The sequence below is a fragment of the Venturia canescens genome, chromosome 2, assembly GCF_019457755.1.
Source record: "Venturia canescens isolate UGA chromosome 2, ASM1945775v1, whole genome shotgun sequence".
NCBI classification, from domain to species: Eukaryota; Metazoa; Arthropoda; class Insecta; order Hymenoptera; family Ichneumonidae; genus Venturia; species Venturia canescens.
This window is the reverse complement of record NC_057422.1, coordinates 19,826,765-19,848,172: the sequence shown is the minus strand read 5'-3', so window position 1 is coordinate 19,848,172 and position 21,408 is coordinate 19,826,765. Positions and strand designations below refer to the sequence as shown.

The window sequence follows — 21,408 nt, the reverse complement described above, 5'->3', positions numbered from 1 at the left end:
AATAATTAGAGAGAAAAAGAAAAATTTAAATTTGTCACAAATAGTGAATTTTTCAGTGGGTATTTTAGCGCAACGTCAAAACCAATTATCCTCTAACGAAGAATCTCCGAAGGGAAAAGTGTCCCGAAAAAAAATGTTTAATTTTCGTTCTTGTTTATCGACAGGTCCAAAGAATTTTATGATCTACAGTCTGCGAAACGTGATGGGTCGTTTTTTACCGGACGTGAATGACTGTCCGGACATAGTGCTGCGCGTTCAAGGCTTGAAGAACGTAAGATCAATAGAATTCGATCCAATAACCCAACACATATATTGGATAGACGGTCGAACGATGTCGATACGCAAAGCTATGGAGAATCGAACACACGCGTCAGTGGTGGTTTCTGGTGGTTCGGGACATCCTTTCGACTTGGCCCTAGATCCACTGGGTCGATTGCTGTTCTGGTCGTGCGCGGAAAATGATGCTATAAATGTAACGAGATTGGACAACGGTTCGTCGCTAGGTGTCGTAGTTAAGGGGGACGGTGAGAAACCCCGTAACTTGGCTGTACATCCGGAAAAAAGATTGTTATTTTGGTGCGACATTGGTGGCAAAATGAGAATAATGCGGAGTACTATGGACGGCAAAGAAAGGGTCGTTGTAGCGAGCGATCTCGATCAACCCACCGGTTTGGCGGTCGATACCATCGGTAATATGATTTTTTGGTCTCACGGACGTCAAATCGAAGTTTCTGATTTGAGTGGAACCAATCGACGCGTTCTCATCAATGTCGAACAGAGTTCCATCGCTTACTTGTCCGTGCTCAACGATTTCGTTTACTGGTACGATCGCGAGACTCAAGTTGTCTCGCGCGTCAATAAAATTAACGGAACCTCACGTAAATCGATGATGAATCGGCTTCTCACCGATCTGGTTACTGTACGAACTCCCGATGATCACCTCATGGAATCTCACATATGCAGCCCCTTTCATGACTATGGTGGCTGCTCCCATTTTTGCATCGGCACCACCGCGTCCCGATGCTCGTGTCCACAATATCTTGTCTTATCGGACGATGAGAGAACTTGCCGCGCTGCGCCCGCTTGCGGTCCCGACGCTTTTACCTGCGCCCATTCTAGTTCCGCCGTTGCCAAAGAATGCATCCCGGCTGAATGGAAATGCGATCGACGTACCGATTGCACCGACGGCAGCGATGAACTCGGCTGTCCGTCTTGCGGAGAAGATCAATTCAAATGTCAAAGTGGTCACTGCATCGGTTAGTACATCAGACAAATCATTTTTCGCACAAATCTAAGTATTTTATCCGATCATCTTTCTGGCTTTTCGGAACTCGATAATATTCTGGAAAAATTATCTTTACATTTCTGAGGTATTGTCATCTTACAAAATAAGCTAGCTACTTCGAAAATAATTTTCTTTTTATCCAAAACAAATTTGTTGATTGGAGTGAAGTCACATTTTATTGATTCAATTTTAGACAATTCGAGAGTTAAAACCTTTCAATCTATTGACAAAATGTCATTTTTTGCAGACATGGCTTGGGTATGCGATGGAGTCCATCAGTGTCAAGATGGTTCGGACGAAAGTCATTGTTGTGAACCTGGCCAATTTCGGTGCACGGGTACTCCTCTCTGTATTTCAGGGACGGCTTTGTGCGACGGCTGGGCACATTGTGCCGACGGCAGTGACGAAAAAGCTCCGGTATGCGCGGCCGCGAATAACCGTCGTCAGGACGTCAGTCCAGCGACGGACGCCGGGAAAAGCACTTACGTCATAGCGATTCTCGTCGTTCTCGGTGTTACCGGGGTCGCGATACTCGGTTTCTTCTACTGTCGTAGAAGGCTCGTTGCCAACGAAGAATTGCCGGATATTTTACACGACTCGGCGGGTGATCCGCTCTCACCCAAATCAACTAGATCGGGAAAACCGATGTTGTCCCAAAAAAATGGCGCCAAAGATCTCAAAGCTGGTCTCAAAACTGTCAGAATGTCCACTTTGACCGGAAGTAGCATCGGCTCCAGCTACGATCGCAGTCACATCACAGGTGCGATCTTAAAAATCTTTCTCACCGATTTTTAAGTGAAGTGATCCAATGAAAAAGCTCATCAAAAACCACATTTATCACAACCAAATAAAATTCCATTCATCTCTTCAGAGATCGAAACAGTATTGAAAAAATCGATCTTACAATTGAAAGATTTATTAGGGATGTCGGAGATCGATATAAAAGAAAGATAACTTCAAGTATAAGATGACGTGAAGTACGAAAATATAAAATGATAAATGACGCTTGAATGACACAGTTAGTCGAGAGATTAGGAGTTTGACAGTTCGACATGTTTCTCCTCGACATATATAAATCAGTGGGAGAGAATTGATCTGAAAAGTCGATTATTGTTCGGTTAATAATCAATTCTTGAAAAAATTGATCCTTAGAATGGCATCCCCAAAATATAGTCTCTTTATTTAAGTCACAAATTTCGACCATACTTATTTCGGATCACTCTGCAGGTGCATCGAGTTCGACGAGAGGAAGTTCCGCCTGTGGATATCCTCAAGAAACTCTAAATCCACCACCGAGTCCAGCGACAACTGCCAATTCCACAAGATGTTCGAGCAGCAACGCCTCCCGTTATCGTCCTTACAGACACTACCGGAGTATCAATCAGCCTCCGCCGCCAACGCCTTGCAGTACCGACGTATGCGACGAATCGGACAGTACTTATCCAGCTCGTTATCGTTACGAGATCGAGCCATTTCCACCTCCGCCAACGCCACGTTCCGTTTATCACAGTGACGCGGCACTCAGTTGCCCACCTTCCCCAAGTTCCCGATCCTCCACTTATTTCAGTCCTTTACCACCTCCGCCTTCACCCGTACCGTGAATATTCATCGAATTCGTAAATCGTGTACACTGAGTAAAACTTTTCGCTATTTTTATGCAATTAACGTAACTTTTAATAAGCTGGGAGAAATTCAGAACTTTTTATTTGATTCGATTATTTATTCGTACGTTGCATGAAAAAAAAAGGATTTCTTTTTTTTTTTTACTTGAAAATGAAGCGGTCTTATTCAAAAAGTTCGATCTCCGCGTGCGCTCGATACGATTCTCGCGATGAAAATAGTAGGTATCGATTACGAATATTGGCAACTGGAATTATTCACTCGTTCCACTCGAAAAACTTTTTTCAACATATCGTCCGATAAATAAATCATTATATCACATGCATATCAAAAAAAAGTAATAAAGAAAATGAAAATCGAAAAGATTTCGTATTGCGAGCGAAACAAACAAAATATGTAGTATAATGTTATGCGCATAAATGCCACTGCGGGCGGTAATGTTTTCGGGTTCACTGAAAGTGCAAATATTCGTTTTTATAGATAATTATTTCTTCATGTACAAATTTTATGAGATAAATGCCGGTCGTGCCTGAGCTGATTGCAATCTTCGTTTTAACATGTACTAATTAGCCATGGAGGGTTTTAGCTCGTACTTTGTAAATACTATGAGAATGTATAAAAAATTAAAACAAAGAAATTTAGCTATAGATAACGAATCACGGAGAAAAATATTAAGCGTGTAAAAACTGTACATGACATTTTAAATCTTCAAAACTAAAAACAAAAAGTAAAAACAAGTGTGCGAACTAGCTTCGATACAGCGAATTTTGCGTCTATAAAAAGTAAATTGTTGTGTAGATACTCTACACAATTTATCGTTACTTAAAACAAAGTGGTATTCGTGGAATATATGGTAATCGTGGACTACCGAAGATTTGTTATTTACTTTATATAACGACGCAATTCTCGCTGGCATCGATTTGGGCGTCATAGATTTTCGATCACAGTTCAACACATGTGTAACATTTTAACCATTACACCGTTAATGTGATATAAAAAATATCATATCGTATGTACATATAGTTAGTTATAATGACGTTTCGAAATATCTAGATTTTGTTCCTCATCTGGGTTGGGAATCCGAAAAACTCTGACAACTTTCTATATATTGATGAACATGTATATGATTTTTTCATCTTTTTTTACTATTTTTTTATGCTTTTCTATCGAATGAATGAAAGAATGCCGAAAACTGAATATCTACGTTTTTAACTTTTCTTAATTACAGTAGTTAAAGGCAAATTGACTGTTTTTTTACTTCATTCTTGTGCCACATATTACAGAAAATGAAAGTTCATATACAGTTTTATGTACAGAAAATTCAGATTCCCACCTTTGACGTAGCGTTTAACCAAAGGCTGCTTCAATTTTTTAAATTATCACACACAGCGACTCAGTAACATAAATTTACTGATTTAATTATGCGAAACGTACTATCCCGTAGATACATTACACGTTTCACTACCATTTTTTACATGGGATCCGAGTAATGAAAATTGAGAATTATAAAGGATATCGAAGTTTGCATTTGCCAAGAAGAATATTCAGACGATTTCAAAAACTTTATGAACTATTTGATGAAGATAAATTTTTGAAAAAAAATGTGCCAACACCTTCATACATAATAGTATGATTGAAAAAACGGGTCCCCGCGTATAGAAATGATTGGACAATGAATAAGCAGTTTCGGCGAAGAAAAAATGGCAATTTATTTTTTATTCTTTTAGTTCCAGTGTGTATGCAGATATCCGTTAATGTTGAAGTCTGTATAGTCGAATTGCAATTTTTCGTAACGTGGAATATTCAAATTTGTACAAAAGTCTGGTTGGTCTTTAAAAACCAGTGTAAGAATGAAATTCATCACTGCTAAAATGAATTCTTTCAAATTTCGACAATGTAAACTTCGTAAATTGTTCAAAAAAATCTCGCAATTATTAATGAATACAATGTTTAAAGTAGAATTTAGTTAGGGGAACTTTGTTACAAATTTGTACTTTTAGAGTTTTTTTATGTTTTATTTTCCGAACATCATTCCAATTGGGAAGGCGAAATTTTTCGTCGATTTGTACACTTACAAAATTCCATTTTTATCGTCAGCTTTTCAAATGACCGTTCCCCTTCCACTTTTTCCTATGTTTCAATTAGAATAATCACGAAACCGTGCCATAATTTTCAAGAATATGATAAATAGTATTTAAATGTACAACGTAAAGATACAGAATCCAAGGATATCCAGATAGACTAACGATTTTCGTACAAATATAACTTATTGAAAGAAAAAAGAGGAAGGAAAAGGAGCGCAAACAGAGTGAAATAAAGCAGCGACCTTATTCGCGCGCACTGCCACTTTGGCAATCGCCTTGGAGCATACTTATAAATTTGAATTATTGAAATAAAATCAAATTCAAATATCGTCGTTGAATTAATTCGCCTAATTTTGCATCGAAGACTGAAAAGCATAAATACAAAATTAACGTTTCACGTTTTTTAACTCGTGCACTGTTTTTTCGTCGTAATTATTACGGAATAATGTATAATATTTGTACAAAATGAAAAAAAAAAATAAAACATAATTCTTTTTGTTGATGTATTTAGGACTTCATTTTTTTTCTATGTCACGTATCACGGTTACACCTGATTTTATACAGTCATTTCCATTTGTTCGAGGAACGCGACTTTCCCGATGGATTGTCTCGCTCTTCTTGAGCCGACAACTCTTCATCCAACAACAACTCGAAATTCCCCATCGCTTCCGGACTCGGACATTTATTCCATCGGACGCTGCAACAGCAACAAAAATAAAATGATTCATTATTAATTGCACTGGATTATGTCGATTTTGGGAATCGTTCAAATGAGCACAAAACTTTCGTTTACTAAATCGATGACAAATTCTCTACATGGGGAGAAAAAAAAAGTAAGAATTGTTATGCCGCCATGGTGTTAGGATTTTATATCGCCCATGGAGGTTTTTACCAAAAACGTTGTAATTTTCTTGTCGTTTCCAAATTATAATTTCTGAATTGCTTATTTTACAGTTGAGCACAGTAAAATTCCAAGAGCTCGAATACAAATATCGCCGATCCGCTGAAATGTTTGAGAATTTACTGAGCTACGTATAGGAAGGGAACGGTCCAAAAGGTACAGGGAAAGCAGATGTAAAAAATGTGAGAAGGAAGAGGAAACTTTAGCACACATTTGAAGAAGTGGAAGAGAAAATAAATAGAGCGCCGAAAGGAAAAATGAGTAAGAAGTTGTGTGAGTATGTGAGAGGATATGAACGGATGATGAGGAAAAATTTAAGTGAAAAGAATAATTGAAGAAAGATACGGAAAGGAAAAAGAAAGATATCTAGTAAATAAGCGGGGACTTTTGCAAATAGGGGGGAACTACGTAAAAACCCGTAAGGATATTTCATTTGCGCTTTAATATTTACACGGAGAAAAAAATTATAAAAATTACTATAAAGCCATAGTGTTAAGGTTCTATATCACCCATTTTGGAAGTTTTTACCAAAAACATTGTAATTTCCAAGTCAATTCTGAATAAAAACTTTTAAATAGCGTATTTTGCTATGACAAAGGTTTAAACTGTGCTATTTTTTCCTAATACGTAGTTCACCGAGGAAACATTGTAAAATTTATGTTGACTCGATGATGGACTGTAAAGTAGAATTATTATTGCTGATCGAAATGCCAGAAATTTACAGTTAAATATAGTAAAATTTGTGGAACTCGAACACAAGCATCGATGATCCGCCAAAGTATTTAGAAATTTACTCTGGTACAGAGCAGAATTTTATTCGCGCCGTTTAGAAATTTATTGTGGTACACATAGCAAAATCTTATTCGCGCTACGTGCACATCAATTTTCATCGGATTCTCGCTTCACAAGAAATTACAATGTTCGTAAGAATTAATAAATATTACGATATAGAACCCAACATCTTGGCATTTTACTACAATTTTCTCTCCATGTGTTTTCGCTTCTGTCATTATATTAATAATTCATAATTTCTCAAGTCATTTTCATAATCTCTCAGATACGATTGGTTCCATTGGTAATTTCTTGTTTGGAAACGGGGGAAAAATCTTCTATTTATGAACCATTCATATTGAAATTAAATTATTGATCAATTACTCGGGAACTCCATCGGGCGGTAGAACCACGGAGACAATGTTGTCGATTAATTTATATTTCAATATCCTGTCGTTAACCGTTGTTGAAGTCAAGGACGGCGAAGCATTGACCTGGGATAGTAAGTTTCAGATTAGTGAATTTGATCGTGACAAATTAAATTATACACAGCAGTTTTCATAATACAAAATAAATAAATGTTTTTTTGTTTCTGACCTCAATCAACCAAGGTTTAAGCTTATTATCGATGATAATATCATAACCGTAACACTCAAAGCAGTGTCGATCATTTGCCATTACCGGGGCAACAGCTTTCAACGAATGCACAATGCACCAGGATATATTGGCAAACAATTTTTCTGTAACAGCCTTGCCACGTGTACTTTCCAAATACAGACGCAAATTTTGAACACTCAATTTCCCACCGTGAAGACTGTTATATTCTTCCTGCGTAAATGGAAACAAAATAACTTTTTAGAAATTTATCACATTATACAAAAGGATAGTAGAGATTGGAAAAAAAATTCGGAAATTTTGTATTAATTCTGTTGCTCTAGTTTTATCGTTTTAATAGTCCAAGTTGTAAATAACATACCCCATGTTTTTGTACAGAAACGTTGGTCAGGTGGACGTACATGTTGTCGAGTTCTTGAATGCTCGTGTCATATTTCACTGTACAAAAGCGACAGAAACCTAATTTGAAGAGATACGCTTTGAGAGGCCGGAAAGACGTTATGAGAACGTACAAACGAAGATCAAATTTTTTGCCCCCAATCAACAGAGGATTGTCAATGTACCTGGAATAAACTTCGTTTATGCACAAGAAGTAAAAAAACCTTTTTTTTTCAACAAACGAGTGTTCATCGTTGTTGAAAATGTATTTATTATTATTTGAAAATTAATCACTCTTTGGTAATTAATTAAAAGAAAAAAAAACATTATTCTAATACATTACCGTGAAATCACATACGATTCTTTGGACAGGTTAGGATTGAAAGGGTTTTTTGCTTCCCTCGACCATTTCTTCAGTTTGCTGAGCTTATTTATCAGAAATATACCAGCACCTTGAGACTTGCCACAAGGCTTCATGATCCACGTGCTCTGTGGCGATTTTCGATATTCCTCGACAAACATATTGTAATCTGTGCTTTGAGTGTTAGAAATTAATTTTTCTTGGAATTCTTTACCGAGTCCAGGTAAACTTTAAGCGAGTTATTATGTCAATTTTTTCTTTCATTTTTATTCGAGTAGCAAATTATTACTCAGATTCTAATAACACGAATTTTAATTGCTCGAATATTTTGGGAACCTGCAGGTAAGACGAAGGTGACCGGAATGAAATCGAGATGAAGATATTTTCCAGGGCCTTCGCCTCGCTCCGCGAGGGGACTTCCCTCGCGCTCCAGATCCTTTCGATATCTCTTTATATTCTTCACTAATAAATCTTTTCTCGTCAGCTCGTAATGATTAGGAAAATGATTTATTGTCCTGAACATTAATTCTTATTTTTTGTAATTCTCTTGTACAAATTGTTCAAAATTTTAGCATAAAAAATATTCAAAATCTTACTGATTATCGCCCATTCTGTAACCAGTCTCGACGCTAAATATATTTCTGCACGATTGAGTAACCGCCCTGTCGAATTTAACAAAGATTAATCATTGAGTAAAATCCACAAATTTTCACTAATCACGTAACTATTGACCCAATTATTTGAATTTTTTTCGAAATCAAATTTCATGATAAAATTGAGTTTGGAATAAAAAAAATTTTTTCCAACAATCTGACAAATTACCTTGAAGCAAAACGAAACGATTTTTAGAGAAAAAAAAAACAATTTTCGATTGGGCACATTTTCCATGAAACAAATTTTTATTGTATTCGTGTCATATCGAATATATTACGCTGTTCTTATGAAATACAATTAAAAAATAATAAAAATTATCGTTCGTTCAATCCTAATTTGTATTTGCGTGAAAATATAAATATTGTGTCAATATGCGACATTTTATTTCATTTTAGTAATAAATAATTGTTGCAAAAGTACCAGTAAAAATTCCAATCGTCTTCCGGACCAACCTGACTCCATCCCCTCTTTTCAAAATTATACACTATCACCGATTTCTCCATGTCAGTACAGAATGTCACTTTCATTTTATCTGTACCGATGGTCGGCACCCTTAAAAGCGAAATATATCACGATCTTATTTTTTTCATAAAAATTCATTCGCGATTACATATTCTAATTCAATTGCACGTTTCAAAAATATTACAATAATAGTCAACATTTTATTGAACCTATAAGAAAATACAGAAAAAAATTTCCAATATTTTAGGTTATGTATAAATGTTGACGAATTTGATGATTTTTCAGATTTTCGGGACAACGGATATCGAAACACAATCACGCAGTTCTGGTGCTTACCTCCCATAAATAGTTGCCAAATTAGAGTTTCCAGCTCGTTTAACATCGGGACCCAGGGTATTCGCCATTACTTACAAATGATTTGAGTTTAATGTTTGATCGATATATTTACATGTTCTATGGAGACCGCCAGAAAGAAGACTTTGGAGAAGATAATAAATGCAATGTATAATCTGTTTGAAATCACTCGTGTAGTGCTATCATGCCTGTATTTTGAAAAATTTTATATTCGTCGCCGTTACAACATTTTTCAAATGATCGATTGTTAACATAAAATGATGATAGTAATCATTTATCAGTCCTGAAAATACTTTACCACATACATATTATCATGCGCGAATTCACCTACAGAGATGATTTCACAAACGGAAAAATATCGGAAAACTCAATCTGGAGAGAAAAATTTCTTTGAGAAAATTTATTCAAATTATATGGTATTTCAATTTTTTTTAATTATTATGATTAAATATGTATTGAATAGTTAGTAAACTATAGTACGGAAGAGAAATAGGCTGGGTTCTGGGTTAGAAGGCGGGAAGGCGAGCGCTAGCGTTGCTTGTTTGTTTACGTCTTACGTCTCAAGTTTTTTTTGCTATTCAAAGCGGCAAGACCAGCAAGGGCAAATCTTGCGAACAAAGAAACAAAGCAGTAGTGAACGTCGTTTCAAACGAATTATTACTATTAACCGTGATTATATTTATCAGTATATTGATGAACGTACCATTTTACACGAAATTGTTCGTATTAATTCAGGCCTGGTATATAAAATTACACGAGAAATAAATTGAAGAGAAAGATCGCATAAGTCGACGAGCCATGCACGCATAAGCTCGCGTTACGAATTTCAATCGGTGCGTCGTCCTCCTTTTTTCTTTAAATTATTCTTCGCATTACCGTCTCCCGAAAATTTTCTATAGTCAACAGACAGAATTAATTCAGTGTTCAAAAACTTCAAGTACCGAGAGAAATACGCGTTTTCGTGTAGAAAACATTTCAGTGGCGTCCTTACTCGTGACAAAGAATACGAAAAAAAAATGCAGAGGGAAACTTTGACTCATTTGATGTGCATTATTCCGCGAGATATCGAATTCAATCAAAGCTCAAAGTCGAAAAGTATGGGACAAAATGGTAAGACATTTTTTTCACATAAAATTTATACAAAATCCAAAAAAAATTTTAGTTCATCGATTTATTGAGCGGCTTTTTTCGGCTCTTTCAATGATTCTCCTCGAACGAAAAAATATTCAGTAATTTTATAATTTAATTGTTTTCGTACCCTTTTCTTGTTAGCTTAAAAAACTGAATAGAAAATCATCACACGCTACATTCGTATATATTTATCCTGAGACTTCAAATGTTTTGTACACTCTATATACATCTGTCTATCGATTCTCGACATATTGTTTTTGTTTTGAAACAATTTTTCAATTCCAGAAGCAAACAAAATTCCGATTTCACCAGTAATGAGTATAGGCAGAGCAACAATCAATGTTGACTCCATACCTGACCCAAAAAAGTGTTTGTGCAACAGGCCTCAACGAACGGTTGTTTGTAGCAACTGCGGCTTCAAAGCCTTTGGACGTATTCATTATATATGTGCCAAGCATCCTGGGGTATATCTGAATAATTTATGCGTTATTATTTTATTTGATTTCAAAATTTATGCAGTTTAATCTTTATTATTATATCTTATTTTCAATAGCTTGTCTTGGTTTTATTTATATTTCGCTTATTTATCTTTCTTTCATTTTTATAGTTCTTTAAAAATTGGTGTCCAAGTGAAACAAAAACTCATGCATTCATTATATTTTTTCCACAGACAAGTTTCTTACTTGATTGGCCGCAATGTCCACATTGCAGGGGATATTGTCTCAGTGAATATTGATAATTTGAAGCTCCGATCCGTCTTCAATCGACTGAAAGACTTGAGAAGTGTTCTTTGAAATTGATATTATTTGAGATATGATTTGAACAATTATCTCTGAGTATTTCAGTGAAATCAAATCATCATCAAAGGAAGAATTAAATACGCTAGAATAATATATGCAAAAAAAGGACTGTTCCAATGAAGCGAACTTTGATATTTAAAAAGAATAAATATCAGTCTAACCATAGGAACAGGAAAGACTCCCTAAGAGTTTCAAACAGCTCGTTAAGAGTTTCGTCATTATGTATAAGGTCCAGATTCAATCAAATGTTTAAAAGCATTGATCAGTGCCGAATATATAAAAAGAGAAGATAGCATAAGTTGTTAGACATTACACAAAGTTCTGGCTTTAAAATATCGTTTGCGGTTGTCATTGATGAAGAAATTTCTCTTTGTGGCCAGTTGAAAAAAGTTGATTAGTTTGGGAGTTACCATGATATTAAAGTATTTTTAAGAAATAATTTAAGGTTTGACAATACTATGAGTCTATTGGAAAGAAGAAGTTTAAAATGTTATACAAATATAAGGTCGAATATATATTTATGTTTCTGTGCTTGGACCCGAGAGGACTTGATAATGAACTAACATTGAAGTTTCATTGAGCAGTCATATTTATGTTCATTTTCGATGTGTGACAATGACAATATTGAATTACAATCAGTTTTTCATGCTCACTGTTCAAACAGTTTCGATGAACGCTGCCAACGTTTTCATCTAAAGAATCCCCACAATATTATTGAAAAATCAATTTTCCGTTCGACTAACCTCTTCGGTTCCTAACGCTCGAAAAAAATGGTCCACGTCGTGAATTTCATTGAAATAAACTGATATTTTATTACGGATTGTAATAGATATATATAATTATAGAAAAATTGAAGTACAAGTTCGATTATAACGATATGGAAAAGCCTTAATCTCAAGTTTTTTTTATTCTACTCGCACCACCTTCATAAATAAACATAAACTTGGATCAATCTAGATTTTATTCGTTTTCATTCTTACATCCGATGTTGTATAAATTTTGTTTTGTACAGGTAGATGAAAATTTTACAATTAATCTACGAATTGTGCATTTTTTAAATGCTGAACCAGCCTGGAACACCAGGTTTGTTGTTTGCTTTGAGGAATTTCTTGTGAATCGTTTTCATCTCCTCGAGGGAATCCTTATCTTCTTTTTCAGACTTTTCCCGCTTTTCTTTATCGTGCAGATACGGGAACTTGAAAACTTGATCCTTAGGCTGTAATTTGATGAAAATTCTTAAATTTGAGTATAATTGCTGCAAAATCGCGGCGTGTTCATTTTTTAAAATTCAGCAGCATACAAATTTTTAACAATATTAAAGACAATCAATTCATCTAATTTTTCAAAAGTCAGTGCAATTTTTTAATTGTGGAGGCTTGCTCATCTAATGACATTCTGAATGAATGTGGGTATTTCTTAAACCCTGAAATAATTGCAAAAATTACATCACTGAACCAATTTGATCCAATTTGAATAGCAGTGATCCACAAAATTAATCCATTGCTCAAGTTTACTTTATCAATGACAATGTTATTCATTGACATTTGTAACTATTAATATCAATTCTGTTCATTCCTGCTGTACTTGTCCGTGCATAAATGGAAAACATTGCATCATTGGTTTAATTATTTACTGATCGACGTAAAAAGACAGGTCAATTTCAATTGATCAGTCGGTATGTTCTTGTATATTTATAGTAGTTACACACGAACAATGTAGGGTCCAACCTCCCGGTGAGGTACTGAGACCCTGCCTGAATGGATACTTTAAAATTGTTTTGGAACTGTTTTAAATATTTGAAAAGATCATGCTGCTCTAATATTTCGGTTGAAATATAAAGAAAAATCTATTTTCAGTTGTTCAAAATCAGGTTGTAAACTCACAAGAATGGCATAAGCAACTTTCACATCGTCATCCTTAACAACACATTTTAAGTAATCGTGCATTCTCGTTTTTCCCATTTCTATCCTTGTTCTAACTTCCACCGTCTTCACATTGTATATTTTCTCCAGATAATTTTGCACATCTATTCTAGTCATTTCCATAGAACAGTGGAAGACAACAACGTTGGGAGGCTGGTTCGATTCAGGTTTCACGAGTTTGAGCCAAAAATTGGGAAGGAAAATCCTCAATTGAGGATTTCCTCGTTGATACAAAGGATACCTACGAAAGGTACAAGATAAAATTGAAAGTTCATTATACTTATGGTTAAGCACTAGTGTTTGATCAAATAACCTTATAGTAGACATATTATTTTAATGGAATATGCCATGGTCTACAAATTGATTTATCAACTCACCATCTCGTTGACATTTCTTGAGTTCTTAAGTTTTATTTCCCGAAGAAATTGAAGTTTCAAGTAGTTTGTTTTGATAATCAACTAATGAAGGAAAAATTCTGTCTTAGGCAATTAGACACATGCTCCTGCAGACGATTTTCTTGATTGCATGTACCTGTGAAAAGTTGTCTTGTCTGTGTACTGTCCAGCAAAAAAATTAGCTGGCAGTGACAACTAAAACTAACCTCTCTCTATTGTTCCAATATTGCTCTATAATACAACGAGAAGTGTTGCAGACCACCACAGCACGTCAGAAAATGTTTTTCTATTTGGACTGTACAAAAAATATGTGCATGCGCACAAATCAGATAGAAAAGGGGACGTTGTCACAGAGATCTACCTTCTCTCTTGGAACGATCGGGCTCGTAGAACTTTATGGGAATGGGAGTCAACGTTTGAGATTAGCGAACTCTGTATTTCTTCTTTTTTTTGTGATTGGAGCTGGCTCCGGTCTACGCTCTCTGTAGTGTATTGACATGTATATATAACTCTGTTGTAACTCTCTTTTCGGTCAATAGAATTTTAAGCAAAATCGCCTGGCTCGACATATAATAAAGAAGACTTCGACATTACCGATTATTTTTCCTTATTGGCCAGTGCAATTGATTCTTTTTTTTGCAATTCGCATTTATCAAAAAAGGTTACGGCTGTTCGAAAATTTATTAAAAAAATGAATGTATTTATTTGCATTAATTAAGGCCTCTATATATCGCCAGATTATGTGGCAGCCCAACTCAGTCAGTCTAGGTAGTACAATAAAATGTTTAGTTTTTCAACAGGTTAGATGTGTATATTTTGGAAAATAAAATTTTTGTTTCCACAAACTCTGAATTTTTCGGTTCTCTTCTGGCATGTAAGAATTCTGCAAGAGATTTTTCGTTTCTTCAAACAAATAAGTGAAAAATTCTGTAATTCTTTCTATCCCCACCGTTCTGCGAATTCTACTATGCGCTCAGCTGTACTGCTGTAGCTGTCGCCACCGGCCGGTACCGATCCCACCCTACATATTTTCAGCCAATCTTATTCGTTTTCTCAAACGTTTGAATTCCAAAGCCACTCTGTCCGTTGACGGTTGACATCGCACTCGACAACAAGAAACGATAACACGCTATTCAAAGAGGATTGACTCGGAGAGCTGGATCTTTTCAATTAATAAATTTATTATTATCAACAAAAGTGAGCGATTACGACGTTTAGAGAGCCGAGTCAACTGTTTACAAGTTTGAAATAAGAAATCACTAAGAAATAATTTTGTGCAAGAAAAACATAATACGAACGTCCCATCAAACTCTGAACCTGCGATTTCAATGCCAATTAACAGTGCCTAAAAATTATGGAGGTAAGCGAAAACATTACTGTTACGTTATTGAAAACAAAAAGAATTTCGAATCTTAGAAATCTGTGAACTGCATTAAGAACTATCAATGAATTTTTGAAACTTTTTATTTTTTTTTGTCACATTCGAAGCAAACAAATGACGAGTTGATGTAAAAAATAAATTTGCAGATTGGGAAACTCGACTGTCTTTAAAAAAAATCTTGTCCAGTATTTGGAACTTTCGTGTTGTTGGTAAATAATTCAACAAACTCGTACTCACTTTCCTGTGTTAACCAATAAACTGGAACCAATGGACAAGTTGGATATGGTAAATGCTCCGCAGTGGGCAGATTTTGATGCAAGCGTCAGATCAGATATCGATGAATATTTCAATGTGTTGCACGAGGATTTGGAACCTGAACAATTGGGGGATCTGCAATATCACAGTTGTCCGGGTACTCCAAATGGCAAGAACCCTAATGCAGAATCTCCTTACAAAACACCAAAATCTGATTCTTCAAGATCGAGTCAAGAATTATCCAGCTATTTACAAAATCTACAGACAAAGGGAGACAAAAGTTTACTCAAAAGTAAAATGTCAATCACACCGAGAACTTATGTCCTCAAGAAGGCTTGTTCGAGGATGACAAGATCGTTGTCCCAGCAAATTGACGTGGATGAATCTGCAAAGAGTAGCGAAACACCGAAGAAAGATTTAACCAACGTTGACCAAGGAAACTCTGAATATTGTGAAAATATGATCAAACATATGGAAAGTTCTGAAAATTCAGAAAGCATGGATAATGGCGAGGAGGAAATGTATGATCACAATCGTACTCTCGTTGCGACAGAGGAAAGTAATAAAAATTTGTCCGAAGGATGTGATTTTAATGATTGCAACGAAATCTGTACTCAGTCTTTGAGCGAAGCAATTGGAAAAGCTGAACATTGCATCGTGGAGACAAAAAATAGTGGAACAGAGTCGGTACTTGAAGAACCAAAAGATTCGGTGGTCCCGATTGTTGATTCAAACTCTGAAATACCCAAAGAGATTAGTCTGTCTCAGGAAGAACCTGAAAAAATACAACGAGCAAATGAATCTAAAGTCAAATCGGTCAAGTTGCAGAGTCTTGCGAATCATCGGAAACCTGTAATTCTGAATAATCGTAAAAATCCGCGGAGCAAACCGACTGTTCTCACGTCTCATGCCCGACGCCAAAGTACGTCGAAATACAGACGTGTATCGAACAAGTACATCAGTCTCGCAGAAGCTGTATCCAAATTCCAGAACGGAACACCTGAGCGTTTTCGTTCTGCTAACAGAAAAGACGGTAAGGGCTCAAACGCGCCTGGGCCAGTGCAAAAAGTTAAGAAAACTGCGCTCAAAGTTACATGCGCAATTTCGCCTGTGCTGCGATGCAAATATCGTTCTAGAGCCACTTCCGTACCGAATCAAGGAGAATGTGCGACATTGGAAGTCAAGGAAATTCATAGAAATCAAACAAAGTCCAATCCTATCAAGCAGCTGGTCCCAAATAATCAGAAAAACTTGAAAACAACTTCAACCGTATCAGAGTTGAAAACGAAACTTAAGAAAATCACAATTGATGATTCAATTAAAATAGCTGACAAAAAACTAGCTACAGATTCCGAAGCTTTGAAATCAACCCAGACCACGACTATCAATAATGGACCAAAAGTTTTGAAAAAAATGGGCGAGCTCACGAAGAACGACAGCAATTTATCATCGAGACCGAAAATCGCTATGAACCCTCAGAAAATTGGGGAAAAGGTAAAAAAAACCTCGTCCATCGCGGATCCATCACCATCGTTGCGCAGAACAATGATGAACCCTCCAAAAATTGGGGAATCAATGAAAAAATCGTCATCCATCGCGGACCCTCCGTCGTCGCATAAAACGATGATGAATCCTCCAAAAACTGAGGCACCAATTAAGAAATCATCGTACATCGCGGGCCCTCTGTCGTCGCGTAGGACGATGATGAATCCTCCAAAAGCTGGGGAAGCAATGAAGAAATCATTGTCCTCCACGGATCCTCTCTCGTCGCGTAGGACGCTGATGAATCCTCCCAAAGGAGTACCAGCACCGATAAAAATAGAAGAGCCAACAAAAAATTCGAGCGTATTATCCTCGGATCGAGAGACAATGATGAATCCTCCAAAAGCTCCGCTCCAAAATAGTGGTAAATCAACAAAGATGCGCGCCCCTGCCCCATTAAAAGTATCGTTGGATCCACCGGCAGTGGTCAAAAAATTCGACAACGAGCTAAAACCACACGCAGCAGAATCGTTCTTGGATAAAACGAGTACCGAAAACATCCTTTCGACCACGATACTAACAGAATCAATGCGAAAAAAGACACCTTGCAAGAAAAAAGTTCAAACTGTTATCTCAACTGACAACGGCGCCTCCATCAAAGACGAGGAAATATCACACTTTGGCATACCCGTTGGCAACGCTTATAAGAAAATCACTGAAGCGGTTCCTTTCAATTTCGAATCGCACAAGAAGCAGCAAGGCCAAATGAGAAAAGATCCACCGAGAAACCGGCAGAATGGGGAGGAGAAGAAGACAAAAACATTCCACGCGAGGCCAGTTCCGTCGTACGTAATTAATCCGTCACCAAATCTTCCGAAGCATCCGAGCAAGCCTCCCGTAATGGCCGATGCACCTTTCAGTTTTCAACAGAGGGACGAAAATTTATTGAAAAAAAAGAAAGAAATGTTCGATCAAATGATCGAACGGGAGAAAAAAAATCGCGTTTTCCACGCAAGACCAGCACCGAAATTCAAACCGGTATTTGTACGCGGTGCCTCTTCGGAAAATCTTCGAACGAACAAGGCCGCTGAAACCCAAACAAAATTGTCAAGCGAAACAAGGCGACGGGGCTTGAGTCAGGATGCGATTGCTGATGACCGTGAAAATACTGAACCAAACATCGTTGCAAACAACCAACCATTCCCAAAGTTGAAAATTCCACTCACTACGACCTTGAATCGTAAATTCAAGAAGATACCCGTCTCATGAAAAATCTGAATATTATATTATATGCACGAATATGCATTCGACATTAACTGAACCGCGAAGATAAATAGACTATGGATTTTTGTCAATTAACCAATATTCGACGAAAATAAACTTTAAACAATATCAACCAATATTCTTTAAAAATGTGATTGAAAAATGAATGAATGATATGAATGAAGTAGCACCCACTAATGAAACGTTTCACTATTTTAATACAGATATTGATGGCTTTTAAAAATATTAACTAAAAAATGTGATGGGATGAATTTAAATATGAAAACAAATCGATACGATATTAGGTAATAAGCGTGATTATATGTAAACTTCTTGTAAATTTATATTTTTATTTTCTTGATCCCTGAGTAAAAACAAAAGGAAAAAAGTAAAGGATTTCGATGGGCAAATTAAATGAAGAAATGGACGTACTATATATAGCATTTTTATTTTATACATGTGTAATTCTATTTTTATTTCATCGAAAATTAGGTAAATAAAGATTGAAAAAAAAAAGTTCTAATAAAATTTCTTGAAATGTTTCACAATTCCAGTGTGCGTAAGTTCGAGAACCGCGCCAATTTGTGTGTAATTCGTAATGCAACCACACTCGGACGCAGCAGCGCCCTGGTGCTCATTCATATGTTTGTATACACACTTTATGGGTATACTACTGACTGAAACATAACCTGAAAAACGAGCAGACAGCTGACTATTATTGACTATTCCAAGATCCATATATGTTCGCACCCGATAAATAATCAGTCGAGCGTGGAGAAATGATTTCTCTGCGTTTTTTTCTAGTATTTAGATGTTTAAAACGTTGAAAGCAACCGAAAATGGCATCAACCAATGAATTTGGACCGGATTCCGGCGGCAGAGTGAAGGTATGTTTGACCATTAACATGTACACGAATATCCTTATATTTATTTTCAAATGTTATACTATGTCTAGCTTAGCATGCATATTAAAAACTTCTAAATAAAATATTGGTAAAAAAATGCTGGAAGAATACAAAGCAAGATATTACCAAAGAAGTCATCATAATTAAACTGCAACAAATTTTGTTTTTCCTCTCCAACAAAACAATCAAAAAATCTCTGTTCAAGACAAATAAGTTGTGAAAAGGATTCAATGCATGGTCGTAGAACTTTTTGCGTCAATCAATAAGAATTAAAAAAATGTTATTACCTTTGTGCAGGGACTTCTATTCCATTTGAATTATGATAAAAAAATGTACATATTTTACTGGTTTATATTGTTGAATAATTTCAAAAAGTATGTGATATCCGTGATGATTAGGGTAAAAAAAAATGTAAAAGAGAAATTTTTGTTCCAGGGTCTTACTATAGTGAAACCATTAGTTTATGGTAATATGGCACGATATTTTGGCAAGAAGAGAGAAGAAGATGGGCACACTCATCAGTGGACAGTTTACGTCAAGCCTTATCTTAACGAAGATATGTCAACTTATGTTAAAAAAGTTCATTTCAAATTGCACGAGAGTTACAATAATCCAAACAGGGTAGTAACAAAGCCACCTTACGAATTGACAGAAACAGGCTGGGGAGAATTTGAGATCGTCATTAAGATATATTTTCATGATCCTAATGAGCGTCCGGTGAGTTCACAGATCTTTTTTAAAATGTCAAACTTGTTTCTCAGCTTGATAAAATCTTTTTCCTATGATTGTAGGTCACGATTTATCATATCCTTAAATTGTTCCAATCTACGCCAGAGATTCAAACGGGTAGAAAGAGTCTGGTTTCAGAATTTTATGAAGAAATAGTATTTCAAGATCCTACGGCACTTATGCAGCATTTATTGAGTTCCAGCAAACCGATCACACTTGGAGTTTGGAGGCATGATACGGATTGTATGTAAATTTTTTTACCATGTCGTTGAAGATTGCAATATAAGAGTCCAAAAAATTAAACGAAGAAAACATTTGTAATTCTTCAATTTTTCATTTCACGAATCATTTTTGTAAGTTGAAAAACTATGAATTGCCCATTGGGAGGGAGGAAATTCGAGAATTACAATTTATGTTTTCGTTTGTTTCATTACACTCTGAGGTTGTTTTAGCATCATCTTTTACCTAATTCAGACAAAATAATGCAATTAATGATCAACTCCAATTTTTTTTTCTTCCAGTTGAAGCAAAAAAAGAATCAACCCTCAAAGGCATTACCGATGCTAGAAACAAAATACGAACTGAAGTTGCTGACCTCAAAGAAAAATTGACCTTGGCTAAGGAAACTATAGCAAAATTCAAAAATGAAATAGCTAAAATTTCCAAAGCCAGTGGTGGACTTCCAGTTATACAATGATTCCACTCACAGAGTCCATACATTTTACTAATGAATAATGATTAATGATAATTTTAAAAATAAGAATACTATTATTTTGATACTTATAAATTTGACAATAAAAAAATGATACATAATGGACAGAAACGTTGAATCCCCTAAAAAAATTACATCCAATTCATGAGACCAAACAGTCGTACTTGTAGAAAATTTTTGACTAGAATCAATTTTTTTAGCTCGACATGCATTTAAGTTATCTGAGTTTTGCACAACATCTCCTGATCGTCAGTGATAAGATATATAAATGTGACTATATGCCGATATGTGTCTATGCAGGATTATTATTCAGAATATCTAAGAACAGGAGCGAAGAAAAATACTAAAAGTACTGTGATGAATATGTTGCGGGAGTGACTATATTAGCCAAATGCAGTTGATAACGATACAACACAGAACGGAAAAAAATCGACACGCGACAGCTGTTCATTTTATGACGCTGAAAACTCGTAATTTTTTAAGCCCTACCAACGATTCGTGAAATAAAAAATTGGTGAATTACAAACGTTTTTTTTCGTTCATTTCGTTGGACTCCAACGTTGGAAACTTCAGTGTCGTTTCATTTTGGTACTGTTTTCATATATTCGTTCGAAACACGGTGGTAAAGAAGGATCAATAAAATTTAGTGGATTGAAAAAAAAAATATTGTAATTAAAATACTGTATTAGGAATATTATAATGAGATTTGCTATTGAATGAAGCAATAAAGCTGACGCAATTTTAGAATTTGATTCACATCTTTTGAATGTATATAGCCCCTGCGCACTCCTTTCCGTCTTATCACGAAACTTGGTTATTTCAACTCACAGTAAAGAGAGATTTCATCAGGCGTTTCAACGATTGGTAAAACGTTTATTCCACGGACGGTTCTCCAACGCGTTATACATATCGGTCGCCGTTCAAAATTCTACAGTTTAAATAACAAAC

The 21,408-nt window shown here is 35.7% G+C and overlaps 6 protein-coding genes and 1 long non-coding RNA gene across 8 annotated transcripts in view; 5 read left to right on the top strand and 2 right to left on the bottom strand.

Moving 5' to 3' along the window:
* arr (low-density lipoprotein receptor-related protein 6) overlaps positions 1-5,495 on the top strand; it is a 34,812-nt gene extending 29,317 nt beyond the window's left edge. Inside the window, exons 5-7 of the mRNA XM_043413016.1 lie at positions 165-1,256; positions 1,533-2,045; positions 2,513-5,495. Of these exons, the coding sequence (XP_043268951.1) occupies positions 165-1,256; positions 1,533-2,045; positions 2,513-2,886 (1,979 nt within the window). The 3' untranslated portion in view covers positions 2,887-5,495. The remainder of the gene's footprint in view (positions 1-164; positions 1,257-1,532; positions 2,046-2,512) is intronic.
* Positions 4,590-9,926, bottom strand: TTLL1B (Tubulin tyrosine ligase-like 1B). 2 transcript variants are annotated; one of them, XM_043413020.1, is made up of 10 exons: positions 9,791-9,926; positions 9,468-9,673; positions 9,090-9,221; positions 8,612-8,677; positions 8,352-8,530; positions 7,998-8,184; positions 7,638-7,839; positions 7,259-7,489; positions 7,046-7,155; positions 4,590-5,686 (listed from the first exon to the last, which is right to left on the bottom strand). In XM_043413020.1, the coding sequence occupies exons 2-10, from the start codon at positions 9,533-9,535 to the stop codon at positions 5,554-5,556; spliced, it is 1,308 nt and encodes a 435-aa protein (XP_043268955.1). In that variant the 5' UTR covers positions 9,536-9,673; positions 9,791-9,926; the 3' UTR covers positions 4,590-5,553. The 2 variants fall into 2 exon arrangements, with proteins under 2 accessions (XP_043268955.1, XP_043268956.1); XM_043413021.1 differs by lacking the exons at positions 8,352-8,530; positions 9,791-9,926 and having other exon boundaries at positions 7,998-8,189; positions 9,468-9,662.
* LOC122407059 (uncharacterized) lies at positions 8,077-9,650 on the top strand. Its single transcript, XR_006260139.1, has 2 exons — positions 8,077-8,238; positions 9,417-9,650. It is a non-coding gene; the product is annotated as an uncharacterized lncRNA (long non-coding RNA).
* A 302-nt stretch (positions 9,927-10,228) lies between the features above and the next one.
* On the top strand, positions 10,229-12,294 carry LOC122407057 (uncharacterized). The gene is made up of 3 exons (XM_043413025.1): positions 10,229-10,595; positions 10,902-11,080; positions 11,287-12,294. The coding sequence occupies exons 1-3, from the start codon at positions 10,502-10,504 to the stop codon at positions 11,350-11,352; spliced, it is 339 nt and encodes a 112-aa protein (XP_043268960.1). The 5' UTR covers positions 10,229-10,501; the 3' UTR covers positions 11,353-12,294.
* mRpL23 (mitochondrial ribosomal protein L23) lies at positions 12,204-14,150 on the bottom strand. The gene is made up of 4 exons (XM_043413024.1): positions 13,940-14,150; positions 13,716-13,869; positions 13,300-13,579; positions 12,204-12,632 (listed from the first exon to the last, which is right to left on the bottom strand). The coding sequence occupies exons 2-4, from the start codon at positions 13,727-13,729 to the stop codon at positions 12,471-12,473; spliced, it is 456 nt and encodes a 151-aa protein (XP_043268959.1). The 5' UTR covers positions 13,730-13,869; positions 13,940-14,150; the 3' UTR covers positions 12,204-12,470.
* Positions 14,151-14,951: 801 nt separating this feature from the next.
* On the top strand, positions 14,952-18,541 carry LOC122407050 (neurofilament heavy polypeptide-like). The gene is made up of 2 exons (XM_043413017.1): positions 14,952-15,093; positions 15,261-18,541. Exon 2 carries the CDS (start codon positions 15,382-15,384, stop codon positions 18,118-18,120), a length of 2,739 nt encoding a protein of 912 aa, XP_043268952.1. The 5' UTR covers positions 14,952-15,093; positions 15,261-15,381; the 3' UTR covers positions 18,121-18,541.
* A 232-nt stretch (positions 18,542-18,773) lies between these two features.
* Gas41 (YEATS domain-containing protein 4 Gas41) lies at positions 18,774-21,212 on the top strand. Its single transcript, XM_043413023.1, has 4 exons — positions 18,774-19,001; positions 19,455-19,736; positions 19,811-19,991; positions 20,270-21,212. Exons 1-4 carry the CDS (start codon positions 18,954-18,956, stop codon positions 20,443-20,445), a joined length of 687 nt encoding a protein of 228 aa, XP_043268958.1. The 5' UTR covers positions 18,774-18,953; the 3' UTR covers positions 20,446-21,212.
* The last annotated feature ends 196 nt before the right edge of the window (positions 21,213-21,408 follow it).

What these genes read in the sequence shown, in the direction of transcription:
- TTLL1B (XM_043413020.1), bottom strand. Translation starts at nt 9,535, where the DNA reads ATGGCGAATACCCTGGGTCCCGATGTTAAACGAGCTGGAAACTCTAAT. An exon ending in TTGGCAACTATTTATGGGAG is followed by an intron (nt 9,222 to 9,467) that starts GTAAGCACCAGA and finishes TTCGCTTTTAAG; the next exon opens with GGTGCCGACCATCGGTACAG. An exon ending in TACAGAATGGGCGATAATCA is followed by an intron (nt 8,531 to 8,611) that starts GTAAGATTTTGA and finishes ATTAATGTTCAG; the next exon opens with GACAATAAATCATTTTCCTA.
- LOC122407057 (XM_043413025.1), top strand. Translation starts at nt 10,502, where the DNA reads ATGCAGAGGGAAACTTTGACTCATTTGATGTGCATTATTCCGCGAGAT. An exon ending in GAAAAGTATGGGACAAAATG is followed by an intron (nt 10,596 to 10,901) that starts GTAAGACATTTT and finishes TTTCAATTCCAG; the next exon opens with AAGCAAACAAAATTCCGATT. An exon ending in TATGTGCCAAGCATCCTGGG is followed by an intron (nt 11,081 to 11,286) that starts GTATATCTGAAT and finishes TTTTTTCCACAG; the next exon opens with ACAAGTTTCTTACTTGATTG.
- mRpL23 (XM_043413024.1), bottom strand. An exon ending in AAGTTGCTTATGCCATTCTT is followed by an intron (nt 12,633 to 13,299) that starts GTGAGTTTACAA and finishes ATCAAATTACAG; the next exon opens with CCTAAGGATCAAGTTTTCAA.
- LOC122407050 (XM_043413017.1), top strand. Translation starts at nt 15,382, where the DNA reads ATGGACAAGTTGGATATGGTAAATGCTCCGCAGTGGGCAGATTTTGAT.
- Gas41 (XM_043413023.1), top strand. Translation starts at nt 18,954, where the DNA reads ATGGCATCAACCAATGAATTTGGACCGGATTCCGGCGGCAGAGTGAAG. An exon ending in ATTCCGGCGGCAGAGTGAAG is followed by an intron (nt 19,002 to 19,454) that starts GTATGTTTGACC and finishes TTTTTGTTCCAG; the next exon opens with GGTCTTACTATAGTGAAACC. An exon ending in TTGGAGGCATGATACGGATT is followed by an intron (nt 19,992 to 20,269) that starts GTATGTAAATTT and finishes TTTTTCTTCCAG; the next exon opens with TTGAAGCAAAAAAAGAATCA.